Source organism: Ictidomys tridecemlineatus, chromosome 6, assembly GCF_052094955.1.
Source record: "Ictidomys tridecemlineatus isolate mIctTri1 chromosome 6, mIctTri1.hap1, whole genome shotgun sequence".
NCBI lineage: Eukaryota > Metazoa > Chordata > Mammalia > Rodentia > Sciuridae > Ictidomys > Ictidomys tridecemlineatus.
In genome coordinates this window covers 88,611,415-88,626,422 of record NC_135482.1, presented here as the reverse complement: position 1 = coordinate 88,626,422, position 15,008 = coordinate 88,611,415, and the positions used below count along the sequence as shown (strand labels likewise).

Below are 15,008 nucleotides of genomic sequence, written 5' to 3'. Positions count from 1 at the left end.
TATTACTTTGTTTGAATAAATTTTTGAAAAAAGTCCAGTAATTTCATGTTTCAAATTTTAAAACAGTTGGATGTTTTGATGGATTTAGGAGATAAAACATTTAAAATAGTCAATGTCTAACAACAACTCTTTTTCTTAATGGTTGAAACAGGTTGCTTTTTCATTAGAACACCAGGTGTTGTAGCTTGAATTATGGGCATTTTTATATGTGTGAAAGAAAATGTAAGATGAATATTTGAACACTAAAACTATATTCACTATCATGAAATGGTTATGTAAAGCAGAGTGAAGCTACAGATTTGTCACTCTCCTCACATCTTCGAGGATATACGCTAATAAGTAGAATGTTGATAGATGACACCTAAAATTATTTTCTTTTTTAGGAAAGGAGTTTGTATTTAAATTCCATTATATATTTTAAATTTTATAAAAGCAGTTTTTCTTTCATTTTAAATTATACTTTTTTGCTTTCTTCTTTAGATTTGTGATTGATCAAAATGAAAGAAAAAACAATTCTCTATTAGCATTTTAAATACTGATTCCATTTTCAAAGTGTCAAATCACTGTTCATTAAAATATACTCTTGAGATTTACTCTTCTAGTTCTAGATGCTATCAGGGCCTGTTCTTTGTAGTGCAGGACAAAATGACTGTATAAGCTTTCTGGGATGCTACACAGATAATTGTGGGTAAAGCCACCATCTCTGAATTAAAATATAGGGCTTGAATCTGAACCTTTACTGTCTTCTCTTCCTTAATCTGTAGGCAAGTAATTGTTCTAATATTTGAAATGTGGAGTTTTTCAGTAGGTTTGTTGTTATACCAGTACTGAACTGAAACCAAGGACAAAAACTTTTTTTTTTCTTTAAATGGTGTATTCCCAGAATTATTAGATTCAGCAGACAGATATTTGTTTTATTTATTTTTCCAATACTTAGGATTGAATGAAGTAGTGGTGCTCTACTACCTGCTTGTACCCCTAGCTCTTTTTATTTTATTTTGATAATAGGTCAAGCTAAAGTTGCTGAGACTGGCCTCAAATTTATAATCATCCTGCCTCAACCTCCCAGTCACTGGAATTATAGGCATGTGTCATCATGCCAGTGTATGATTTTAGAGTAAAAGATAGGTTAGAGATGGTATCTTCTGAACTTTCGAAGTAAGGAAAAAAAAAATCATTGCTTAGCTTATTCTATGGTAATATTGCCTAATAGAAATATATATATAAAACACATATTAAAAATTTCCAGTGTCACTGGAAATAGTTTAAAGAGAAAAGTGAAACTGGGTTTGATGGCATAAACCTGTCAAATGCCAGAAAATTGGGAGCCTGAGGCAGGAGCATCACTAGTTTGAGGCTGGACTGGGCAGTTTAGCTACAACGTGCCTTAAAATAAAGAATTTGAAAAAGGGCTTGATGTGTATGTTGGTGGTAGAGCACTTGACTGTCATGCTGAGGACCTAGGTCCCCCCCCCGCCCCCCCCCAAAAAAAGCAAAAGTAAATTTAAATGTCTTTGACTTAAACACAAAACACAGTATTTCAGAATGTTATCCATATGCAAACATTAATGAAATGTACTTTTTGAGAGGGATACTAACACTTCCAAATCTGGTGTGTATTCTACACTTACAGCACTTCTCAAATAAGACTAGCCACAGGGTGGTGTGGTAGCACACACCTGTAGTCACAGCTACCTGGGAGGCTGAAGCACATTACAAGCTCAGGAATTTCAGGCCAGCCTGGGGAACATAATGAGAAAGAGAGACCCCATTTTATTTTGGGGTGGGGAAGGGTACTTTTTAAATGCTCGATAAGTATACTCCAATCATGGTTAAATGAACAGTGGGAAATTAATTCATTAGGTCCATTTATACTTAAAACTTTGTCAATTCAAAAGTTAAACAATTTAACTTTCTTTGAATTTCACAGTATTTCCAATTGAAGTATACAAACCCAAGTTGTTCCAAATAGACTTAAAATTTTACAGTAACTAAGCTAAAAATCAGATTTTAAGTTAAAAACTAAATTGGTCATAGCTAAGTTCTGTGGAACACACTTGAAGTCTCAGCCACTTCGGAGTCTGAGGTAGGAAGATCTCAAGTTGAGACCACATCATATGGGCAACTTTAGCAAGACCTTGTCTCAGAAAAATAGGCTATGGATACTATTCAGTGTTAGAACACCCCAGGGTCAATCTTTGGTATTACATTAAAGAGAGAAATCATTCCCAAAATACAGTTCAGAATCATGAAATATCGTCTCATACTCACTAAAACATTGTTATTCAAAAAAAGGTAAAATAACAAGTGTTGCCAAGGATGTGGAATTAGTAGTTATACCATGTTTTGAGGACTCTAAATATTCTACTGAAGTGTACAGTTTAAAATGGCACACTTTAAAATTGTTATTTAAAATTCAAATTTAAGTGTATGTTTAAATTTAACTTTACATAATGTTATTCCAAATGTTATATTAGTACTAAAATAAAGTTATGATTAAATTTAAGTAATATAATTTTTAATTATTAAATATTTATGGTATTGGGATTGAACCAGGACCTCTTGCTTGGTAGACAAGTGGTCTACCATTAAGCCACATTCCCATGCATGTAATTTAAAATATATTATTATTTTTGTTTATCTTATTATTATTATTTTTTGTAGTGTTGGATTTTGAACCCAAGGCCCTGTGCATCCTACAGGAAGTGTTCTAACTAAACTAAAATCCATATCCAACTTAAAATTTAAAGTCATATGTTGCTTAAATTTTAAATATGCACTTTAAAATTGTATACTTTGAGATAGTATACTTCATTTATTAAAAAGATTAAATAGATAAAAATGTTTTGTGTGTGTAGGGAGTGAAGGATTCAAATGACCATATCACCCTTTATGCATAGATCCTTGTTGAGATCACTTTTTTGTTAAGAACTAAGTTGCCAGGGTTCTGGATCCCCTCTTTTTCTGTCCCTCAAATATAGCAAAGTCTTTTTTTGTTTTCTATTTTTTTAAAAATTTTTTTTATTTGCAATTACTTCTTTTTTAGTTGTTGTTGGTCCTTAATTATTTATTTATTTACATTTGGTGCTAAGAATTGAACCCAGTACCTCACATGCTAGGCAAGCGCTCTGCCACTGAACCACAACCCCAGCCCTATAAGCAAGGTCTTTTTAATTTTTTTTTTTTTGTAGTTGTGTATGAACAGAATGCCTTTGTTTGTTTATTTTTATGTGGTGCTGAGGATCAAACCCATTGCTTCTCACATGGGAGGCAAACACTCTGCCACTGAGCTGCAGCACCTGCCTAAATAAGGTCTTTGAGCAGTGTTAGTACCTAAACCGTTTTACTTGGCTAAGCCTGGGGGGGCGGGGTTGACCATTTGGGTAAGGCAATAGGATAGGTAATGGATAAAATAATTGGTAAGATTGGGAAGTCCATCTTATCAATCATCTTGTCAGTTTTTTTCTTTAATTATTTGTGCTTTTGATAATATATCCAAAATTTTTCTATAAGACTGAGTCACCTAGATTTTCTCCTGTTTTCTTTTAGACAGTCATGATTTTTATATTTTACGTTAGGTCTATGGTCCATTTTGATCTATCTATCTATTTATTTATTTATTTTTTAGTTGTAGATGGACCCAATACCTTTATTTGTTTTTATGTGTTGCCGGGGATGGAACCCAGTGCCTCTCACATGCTAGGCAAGTGCTCTACCACTGAGCCACAACCCTGGCACCATTTTAATATTTGTTAAAGGTGTAAGGTCTGTGTTTAGGTTGTTTTTGTTTTCTTTTTATATATAAACAAATATTCCAGTGTTTCTTTCCTTTCCCCTCATCAAGTACAGGGGATTGATCTCAGAACTTTACGTATGGTAGGCAAGCTCTCTATAACTGAGTTATATCTCTAGCCCTTTATAAAATTTTGTTTTGAGGTGGGATCTTGTTAATTTTTCTAGGGCTTGCCTTGAGTTTGGGGCTCTCCTGCCTCAACCTCCTGAGAATTATGTAACCATTTTTAGGTTCTTGTGCTATGTTTGGAAAAAGACATGTTTCGAAAAGACTATTTTTCTCCATTAATTGGCTTTAGGGAATTTGTGACAAAGTTATCAGTTGACATATTGTGTGGGTCTGTTGTGGATATTCCTAATGTTTTATTTATCTGTATTTCTGTCCTTTTCCTAATACCATATCACAGTGATTACTGTGTCTGTGTAGTAAATGATGAGATTTGGTAGTGTAAGTCTTTCAAGCTTTGTATTTTTCAATATGATGATGATGATGATTAATCTTCTACAGAATAATTAAAAACTAAATGCTATATAAATTTTACCTCAACAAATAATAGTAACAAATTAGTTGCAATGAAATAAATTTTAAAATTTACAATAGCTATTTTGATTAGTGGCTCCTGTAGTGAACAGTGTAGTTCTATGAATATGTTTGGTGAATTCTTAAAAGTCTAAGAAGGCAATAACCAATAGATTCTAAACTTCTCATGGTTAGAATACATAGTTGAATATTTCTTATGCAGGTTATTTGAAGACTACACCAATGACGGTGTATTTTTCTTTTTATTATGGTTTACCTAAAAATGGGTAAGATTTTTACCAGTAATATGGAGTGCTATTAAAAGTTCCCCAAAACGTCAAAATAGATGGAATAATTATTGGCACTGTATAAGGAGCTTGTTGTGAAATGTTTAAGCCCACATTGATTTTTATCACAATCTGTAAGCACATTGCTATTCATATCTGTTGATGTATTTAGAAATGTTTGATTCACAAGATCCTTCTAGAAATCGTCACTCATAAGTGTGCATTTATGTCTTCAAAACGCGTAGAAGGTTATGTGTTGGGATAAGCAGATAGACAGTGAATGTGTAAGGATAGGCTCAAAGGAGTATCAGCACTTGTTTACTTTAGGCAGATTTAGGGAATTTGTGACAAAGTTAGAATTTCTACTGGAGGATTGTGTTGAACTTTTTGGTAATTTAAACTGATATAGGGTACCTGAATCAAAAGAAAGAACCTGAAGGCATGTGGGTTTAGTGTTGGACCTTAAAAATATATGTGCTTGGTGTTTTTTTGGTTTTCAAGTCAGAAACTGAATAAACTGAACACCATTTTATTAATAGAAAAGTTGTTATCAATCCAGCTGTGTTTTTTTGTTTTTGTTTTTGTTTTTGTCTTGATACTGGGGATTGAAGCCAGGGGTGCTTTACTACTAAGCTTATACTACCAGCCCCTTTTATTTTTTATTTTGAGATAGGATCTTTGCTTAGGGCCTTGCTAAGTTGCAAAGGCTGTCCTGGAGTTTGTGATCCTCAGCTTCCTCTGAGTTGCTGGGATTATGGGTGTGTGCCACTATGCCTGGTATCAGTTGTGGATTTTGCTGCTTGAGGACCATTTTGGAAAATGATTTGATTATGGAGAGCCATTTGTTATAAGAGACATGCAAAAATTATATTCCAAGATCTAACTAGAGTAATGTAGCTGATTTGTATATTGTAATTCTGATGATATCTGAACCTTCTAATTTGTTCCTAGAATGGTAGATTTGCCAGGTTACTTGGATAGTTGTCCTTTTCATTGAAATCTTGCAAGTAGAGAAGGCTGAAGAAGCATTATTTAATGGAACTTATAAAGGCCCACAAAAGTCCAACACTGAGCAAATTTATAAGAAAATCATTATTTTTGGAGTACTGGGTATTGAACCCTAGGCCTGTATATGCTAGGCATGTACTCTACCACTGAGCTACATCACCAGTCATTGTTTTCAAATTCTATTTTGAGACAGGGTCTCAATATACTGCTAGGCTGTCCTCAAACTTGCAATCCTCTTGCTTCAGCTTCTCAAGTAAATGCCCAGCTAATAAGAAAATTCTTTAAAGATCAATAAATTTCTCTTCTACCTGTAACAACACTACAGAACAGTAGGGAAGCTAGTGAAGCTTTTGAAGTAGCATATATCTTAAGGTAAGAAATTTTAAAAATTTAGGAATCCCAGTAATTTTTTGTTGGGATAAATAACTTCCTGCTCCTTTTATAAAAGTGATTAATTCAAAATCAGATATTTCTGGGAAGAACATGTCACCATTTTTTGTCTTGCATGTAGTGGAAAGAGTAGCAGGACTGATGAGTCATGAAGCTTGAGTTGTATTTTCCACTTGCGCCACTGACAAACATTGTTATCTTTAATAGCTTTGTTTTATGTATAAAATGAACTTCTTTTATAAAAGAAGTCTCTCATGTATCTTTTCTAGAATTATTTCCATTGCACTGATTTATTTCTGAAAATACCAAGTATTAACTAGCTAGGTTAATTCTCATCACTTAAACAGTATCCCTGATGTCCTTTTTCTCTTTTATTTTTATTTAGTGTGTTGTTGGTGGCTGCAATGCCAGCTTTGCTTCTCAGGGAGGGCTAGCTCGCCACGTACCCACACACTTCAGTCAGCAGAACTCCTCAAAAGTTTCTAGCCAGCCAAAGGCCAAAGAAGAATCTCCTTCTAAGGCTGGAATGAACAAAAGGAGGAAATTAAAGAACAAAAGACGACGCTCATTACGTAAGTGTTTCACTTGAGAATCTGTGTATATTTGAAGAATCTGTTTATATCTCTACCTTTCAAGCAAATTCGATTTTTACCGTTCTTCAACTTGGCTTATCTGTTTCTATTAAAAGTAATATACAGGAAGGATACCTGTTTGTCAGTGTGAAAATTCAGTGACACATGTGCAGTAGCCATAGAATTATATATGACCTTAGAATATGCAATGTATAGAATTAGATTTTGAGGACTACTTTGCTTCTGTTGTAGTTGAAGAAAATTTAGAACATATGGGCATGTTGGTATTCTAAAAGGAAACATTTTAGGAAATTTGAAAAATGGTGAAGGTGAAAGTCAAGTAAAATTTAAGTAATACATCAACTCCCAAGTGTAGTATGTGTGAAAGCAAAAGAATTGAATATACTCTACGAGTCTGTACCTACAGTCCATTGTAATACGTATGTACTATGGTTATGTGCTTAATTACTAGGTAATAAGATACATCCTTTATGTTTAGGATAGAAAATGATTAGATGATAAGGCTTGCAAGTGTTGGGGCAAGAATTGATTGAAACCCCAGAGTCTAGCACCATTCTTAGCTCTTTGTATCAGCTGCAGCTGGCCAGCCAATCACGCAGAAATATGAGTCAGAGTGGATATGAATGAATGAATGAATGGAGGTGTAATGGAAACAAGTTCTCTACAGTGGTGAACTAGGGGGAAGGGAAAAAAAAAAGATTGCACCTTACCTTCTTCTCTTGGGATTTGATTGGGGTATAGAAGAAAATCCAGATACTAAATCCAGGATATAACTTTAATCTCTAAAACATGGACCCCTATCTCCATCCCTCCGTTTACTGCAGTACTAGGGATTGAACCCAGGGGTACTTTACTTCTGAACTATCTGTCCCTACCTCCTCCTCTTTAAAATTCTGAGGTAGGGTATTTCTAAGTTGATAAGGTTTGCCTGTAATTTGGGATTCTCCTGACTCAGCAGAAAATAAAGGCATGAGCCACCATACCTGACTTGAAATATTTTTGTTAATGCAAAGCTGCAGTGACTCAGCCTTCTGAGTAGCTGGGATTACAGGTGTGTACCATCACGTCTGGCTTAAAAGTTTTAGTCTTCAGCATGGCATTTTTTTTTTTTTTTCCCTGATAGTACGAGGGACTTAACCCAGGGCTCTCTACCTCTTAACTAGATCCCCATTAAATTGTTCAGGCTGGCCTTGCATTTAACAACCCTCCTGCCTCAGCCTTTTGAGTAGATGGGAGTAGATAGTTTTTGTCATTTCTCTACCTATATCTTTTTTGGGGGGTGGGGGTGGGTCCTCAATCAAATACTTAACACATTTTCTGAGAATATTCTTCTGCATAACCACATCACCATTTTTACACATAACCACTGGAACATAGGGTGTCTATTTTTATGATTTCCAAAGGGTGTGTGTGATGCTTGGGGATTGAATCCAGGGCCTCATACTAGACAAGCCATGTGGGCCACATCCCCAGCTTTCCACAGGGTTTTTTTTTTTTTTTTTTGGTGTGTGTGTGTGTGTGTACACACCAGGGATTGAACCCAGGGGCTTTTAATAACAGAGACACACTGTGTGTGTGTGTGTGTGTGTGTGTGTGTGTGTGTGTGTGTACACCAGGGATTGAACCCAGGGGCTTTTAATAACAGAGACACACTGTGTGTGTATGTGTGTGTGTGTGTGTGTGTGTGTACACCAGGGATTGAACCCAGGGGCTTTTAATAACAGAGACACACCCCCAGCCCTTTGTATTTTTTTATTTCGAGACAAGATCTTTCTAAGTTGCTTAGGGTGTTGCTCAGTTACAGAGGCTGGCTTTGAACTTGTGGTCCTCCCGCTTCAACCTCCTTAACCAATGGGATTATGGTAGGGGATGGGTCTGGCATGTTCCATAGCTCTCCCTCCCAGTCAGTTAGTTCTGCTTTTTAATTGCTTAATCTCATTTTGGCAAAATTTCTAAAAAATAGTGGGGTATTTTATTGTGTCTTTACCTTTTAAACAAAGCTTATATTGTGTAGTTCACATTTTTAAATACAGCTATTTGTGGCTTCTTTCCCATAAAATCCAGTAGTGCAGAAGATGAAAAGAAGACTGTGACATTTGAGACATTCTTCACAGCATGTAAATCCAATGTGGCAAGTACAAGTAGTAAAAGCACTTCATCTGTTCTGTATTTTGCAAATTTTAGGGAACCATGTATTGAGGAAAGATCCATTCAAAAGTAATTGATCATCAATACTGTTTTGGTAAAATATATGTAGCCATTTTCCTTGATCCTTGATATCTGTTTTGTAGCATCTTTTCCAGCTATTGATTGTAAAGCATAATTTTTGCAAATTTGGGCAAATCCCATCATGGCTTCTTTGCACACTCTCCAATGTTTATCTAATGCTCACTCTCTCACAAAATTAAGTAAATGATCATTGACCAGAAGAATATCTTTTTTAGCAACTATAACTGCAGAGATGATAATATTATGTCTAATAGCTTCTTCCTTATAGTCATGAAACCTCATTTTAAAATATTATGTTAAATCCTTTGCTAAATCGGTGGTTCATGAGACAACGACTAGCAAATTTCACAGATTCCAGGTGGATTGGTACATGGATATCATTAAACCTGCTTAAGCACTGCCAAAGTGGTTTGTTTTGAGAAGCCAATTCTGAATCCTTTGCCCTGAACATTTTTGCTAGTAGTTTAACAACTTGGAGTCCTTCCTCAATATAGTTTCTCTTTAATTTAAACTCAAGCTGGGGAAAAACAGAGAGCAGCAGTTGACTATCAATATTGTAGAGCTCCAAAATTAAGTCAAACACATGTTCTGACAAATAACTGATAGATATTTTCCCCAGCATCAGATCCTGATTTAAAAAAAAAATGGTAATATATGGTTTAATAGTTTGAGTTGTCCTCTTCAGTAAAGACTTGCCAAATCATATACTTGCTTGTTTAAATTCTTATTGGCAGGCACCAGATTTACTAAAAAGGTGTCCAAAAGCTCCTGAGACACTGTATCACCTTCACAAATAATAGAGCTCATGGGGTCTACCATGTGCATATGAACTTTCTGATTATGCCCATTGTTTATAACTGAAAATAATGTTCTGTATAATTAGGTAAAAATTTCATTGCTGTCTTCTAACTCAACGCATTGTTGTATGACTTGACCCAAGCAATGTTCTCAAGTAAATAAAAACATCTATTGTATTATGGGCTCTTTGTATCCTCCAACCCCTTCAGCTGCCTTGTTATAAACATAAATATATCCTTTAGTTTACCCGGGGATGTGTAAGAAGCTTCAGGAGCATAAATCCTGAAAATATTGGCAAGGCAGCAGGCCATCAGTAAATGAACATCTTTATCAGGAGGCTTAAGGAAACAATCTGAAGCAAGATGTAAAGCTATGTTTAGATAAAGCTCTTTTTCTTTTTCAAAGTCCTAGTCCATGTCCTTGAAAGTTTTCACAGTCATCTTTAACCATCTCACCATCTCCTCTTTAGATATTTTATCTGAGATTTCCTTGACACTAGGATGATAAGTAATTTTTTCATCATTGGTCCTGGTCTTTGAATAAGCCATAATGGAAAATTTTTTTACCCCTCCTGGTGAGTTAGACACTCGGAGGGGTAAAAATATTTACCCTTTCACTCCTTTCACTCTACTGCTCCCCAGGATCCACCACCATATCCAATTGCCTATCCATAGTTTTTGATTATGTATTTATCAGTTGAAACATGCATGGACTGTACACAGCTGTAATATACATAATTTATACATTGTAGGTAATATTAAAACACATTGAAAGGAATTGCTTAGAAGGAATATTGAAAAGGAAGAAATGAAGAAATAAACAAAAGTGCTATTTCCCTTATTCTAATGAATTATACATGTGCTTTGGCGGGGGGGGGCGGAGAGGGGGAGAGAGAGTGAGAGAGAGTGTGTGTGTGTCTGTCTGGGGCTGGGGATTGAACCCAGGTCCTCACACATTCTGAATGTGTACTTTATCACCAAGCTATACCCCAGATTTTAGTTTGCTATTCTTCATATTTATTATAACAGTGGAGGTAACATGGTGAAGGTCTGCATTGCATAGAAGTTCAGTGGCTATTTTTATCATTTTTGAAACTTATGTGATGATTTTAGTGTTTTGATCTTGAAGGAGGAGTGACTAACCTGAATGATTAGAAGGGGTAAATTATTATTTTCTCATAGTGCTTATTCTTTCTTAGGAAAACTTTTTATGAAACCACATTTTTCTCCCCAGTAGCTACTGAAGAGAGATTTGTTTCTAAGCATTAGGTAAAAATCATCACTGCTTCCCACCCCAAATATGGTTGCACTCCTGGTTTTGTGGGTTCTGCTACTTCATTTTTAGATGGTGTTTTTCTTATTTTCTCTTGGAAAAAAAAAAAAAATCTAGTGAGAAAAGTTACTTTGATATCTTTCGATGCCAGCTGGTGAAAATGTCCTGTACAAAACCTGTGGTGGTACTGGGTGTTGTGGCACACACCTATATCCCAGCGATTCAGGAGGCCGAGGCAGGCAAGTTCAAGGCTGGCCTGGGCAACTTAGCAAGACCCTGGTTCAAAATAAAAAGTGAAAAGCACTTGGGGATACAATACTCAGTAGTGAAAAGCACCCCTGGGTTCAGTCCCCTGTACCAAATAAATAAGTAAAATAAACTGTTGTATTTTTATTATTTTTATAGGTATTCTGAGAAATCTATGGATAGTCACAGTATGGAAAATCAGCCTGCATGTAATTCAGAATACTTTATACCAGAAAATCAAGCCAATTCATTGTTTTTAGGAAAACTGAATTTTGAGTTCAGATCATGAAAATTACATATATCAGTAAGCTCTGTAAATATAACATAACCAACTCTTTATTAATTTGAGAAATTTTCTTTAAAAATTTTTTTTTAGTTGTTGATGTTCCTTTATTATTATTTATGGATGGTGCTAAGGATCGAACCCAGTGCCTCACACATGCTAGGCAAGTGCTCTACGACTGAGTTAAAACCCCAGCCTAATTTTCTTATTAGTACTAAGAATAGCCCAATTTGTAGTAGTATTTAGTGGAATAAAAATAGAAATTTAAAAAACATTCTCCAGTGTCTGACTTTATTGTGAATACACTAAACAATTGCTCACTTTGTTTATTTTAAAATGTTACATAAGGTTTGGTATAAATTGATGTATGATTTACAAGACAGTTTTGAATGCTTTTGTTTGTTTAATCAATATATAGTTGTTTTATTCCCATTTTCTGAATGAGAAATAGTCTAAAGGCACATAATCCCCTGCATGCTGATAACTCGTGAGTTTGGAACTTTGGTGGACTGATTATAATTCAGAAGTGTATTGATGGGGATGTAGTTAACTGATGGAGTGCTTGCCTAGCATGTGTTAGGCCCTGGATTCCGCAGCACCGCAGATACACACAAAATTCAATGACATATTAGGCTGAGCACAGTGGCTCATGTTTATAGTCCCGGTTACTGGGACAAATGAGAAGGATCATTTGAGCCTAGTAGTTCTGAGACCAGCTTGGATATTATCCCCCGCCTCCAAAAAATTGTCAATATTTCTTAAATTGTTGTATTCAATAAAATACTTACCAACATCTCTAAATGTCACTTCGTTGGTACTGGAAAAATTTTTTATTACATATTAAAAACAATGCCCATGAAATGTAATTTTTTTAAAATGCTAATTTTTAAGTTGTCAGTGGTCCTTTATTTATTTATATGTGGTGCTGAGAATCAAACCAATGTCTCAAACATGATAGGCAAGTGCTCCACCATTGAGCTACACCCTCGCCCCATGAAATGTGTTTATGTTTGGCCACGGTGAGTTTGAGACCCTGGTGTTGTGCATAGATGGAGGATGTCAATTAGATGTTAATCTGTGTTGAAAATGTAGAGCTGGTGCTGAGGAGAGATGTTGGAATAAAAGGTACAATTTTATGAAAAAGTAGCTGCAATATGAAATTATGAGGTTTGAGGTTAGAGTCTCATATTTTAATGGGGGAGAATTAGTCCATATTCAAGCATTAGTTAGAATTTTGCTTTCCAACTTTATCTTCTCCATCTTTCTCTTCTCTGCCAGAGTCCCTGTTTTGAAAGCAAAGAATATCTTGCATTTAAACCCTAGATAGGGTTAAACAATTACTTGTTTAAAATTAATCTTTTTAACTTATTTTTGTGGCAAATGGACTATTTGTACATTGAATAGACTTTATATTTTTCTAAATATTCTTTTCCTTTTTTTTTTGTTGACTTGTAGCACGACCACATGATTTCTTCGATGCACAAACACTGGATGCGATAAGACACCGAGCCATATGCTTTAACCTCTCAGCTCATATAGAAAGTTTAGGGAAGGGACACAGCGTTGTTTTTCATAGTACCGTAAGTATTTAATTTTTCCTTTCAAATTATATATATGTATATTTGCGAGGTCTGGGCTGGGGCTGGGGCTCAGTGGTAAAGCACTTGCCTAGCTTGTGTGGGGCACTGGTTTCGATCTTTAGCACCGCTTACAAAATAAATAAAATGAAGGTATGTTGTCCATCTGTAACTACAGAAAAATTTAAAAAGATTTGCAAGGTCTATTTTGTTTTTAAAACCATACTCTGAATTGCTCAAATTCTAAGAAAATACATTTTAACAAAGTCACAAAACCTTTATGCTTTATCAGTATTTTAAAAATTATTTGTATTAGTGGTTATAAAGCAGATAATTCCTATAATTCTGTATGTTTATGATTAAAGTGAATAGTTAAGCCTTTTGTTTGAATTTTAAAGATATTGTGGCATAGTGTGCTACTTGTATTAGACTGAGCTTTGACCTTAAGTAAATGAGGTGTCTTTTCTGCCCTCTGTGGTGTTTTATTTTGTTTTTAAAGTAGAATACAAATTTCGTTTAGGTCTAAAACTTTTTATTCATACCCCATGTGTTGTGTAGACCTTACCCTCAATATATACATATGTAGTTAAAAAGTTATATATCATTGGCCATCAAATTAAAGTTTGTTGAGGGAGAAAATTTAAATGTTTTGTTTTACTGATATATTTTGGGTGTCTTGAATTTTGGCTAGCACATGGTAGACATTCAGTATATTTGTTGGGTGACCAGGTTTTCAACACAGAAGAAAAATAATTAAATTGAAAAAACAAGAAGTAAGTATAGTTTACTTTTAGGTTAACTAAGAGTTAATATAATTGTTTTCTTTCATGTCTCTTTCCATTTGTTACCTAATCATCAATCCACCACCCTACTTCATTCTGGAGATTAAACCCAGGGCTGCCCTTATCACTGAGCTATATCCCCCAGTCCTTTTTATTTTCAGACAAGGTCTCTCTAAATTGCCCAGGCTGACCTCAAACTTGCAGTCTTCCTGCTTCAGCCTCCCAAGTAGCTGAGATTACAGGCATGTGCTACTGTGCCCAATTCTAGTCCTTTTTAAGTTGGTGTAGTTTGGTGTAGGTAAATTAGTAAAGGTGAATTATAGACCAGATTATTGATAATTTGAGTCCATAGAAAAAAAGTAATTTTCACTGTTAAAATATTAAATATTCTAAATTTGGTTTACTCTAACAAGAAGTTAATATTAAAATAATTGCTGACATCTATATCTTATTGGATTTGAATCTGCTTTCCCCATCTCCTGTAATGAGATTTTCTTGGCAGTTTTACTTTTCCTTACATTTATAGCTATTTCCCAGTTATTAGACTTTTTTGTATATTTGTGTATACTTCTATTGCTCTTTCTGACCCTTTTGATTTCTCATCTGTCTTGCTCACTAAATATATGTTACCTGTTATATTCCCCATTCCAATCCATTTTAGAAAACAACTTCCAGTACTACCATTATAACAATCTACTCTGCTGGGTCTCTCCAATATTCTCATTTAAAAAATAAGGAAATGTTCCAGTAGTGTATTTGTGGATATTTATCATAAGAATTGAGTGGTAAAATACTGTTAACTACTTTCTGAAGAGAGTTGGAAATAAGATCTTACAGTATTTGTGTTTGTCTTAGTAGGAATTGAACCTACAGTATTTTGCATGCTTGGCAGATACTCTACCACTAAGCTACCTCTCCAGCCTTTTAAAAGTATTTTAAAAATTTGAGCAGGGTCTTACTAAGTGTCTAGGCTGGGCTCAAACTTGAAGTCCTTCTGTCTCCTCCTGAATTTATAATATTTTATTTTTATGTGATATAATTTTAGTCTAGATTAGTCTGGATGCAAGGATATATAATTTTATAAGCTCTATTAAGATTGAATGGGTCAAGAAAATAACAATGGATTGTATTTATGAAATAAAACTAAATGGAGGCAAACTTGATCAATTTAAGACAAATTATTAAATATATTATATAAAATTAAATTGTAGATATTTTTAATTGATCACAC

The 15,008-nt window shown here is 34.7% G+C and overlaps 1 protein-coding gene and 1 pseudogene across 6 annotated transcripts in view; one reads left to right on the top strand and one right to left on the bottom strand.

Annotated features, from left to right (window-relative positions):
* Aebp2 (AE binding protein 2) overlaps nucleotides 1–15,008 on the top strand; it is a 220,777-nt gene that overhangs the window by 48,662 nt on the left and 157,107 nt on the right. For all 6 annotated transcript variants that reach the window (XM_078015135.1, XM_078015133.1, XM_078015136.1 and 3 more), the window contains 2 exons: nucleotides 6,383–6,569; nucleotides 12,874–12,998. In XM_078015135.1, coding sequence (XP_077871261.1) covers nucleotides 6,383–6,569; nucleotides 12,874–12,998 — 312 coding nt within the window. The remainder of the gene's footprint in view (nucleotides 1–6,382; nucleotides 6,570–12,873; nucleotides 12,999–15,008) is intronic.
* Nucleotides 8,592–10,165, bottom strand: LOC106144992 (sister chromatid cohesion protein PDS5 homolog B pseudogene; annotated as a pseudogene).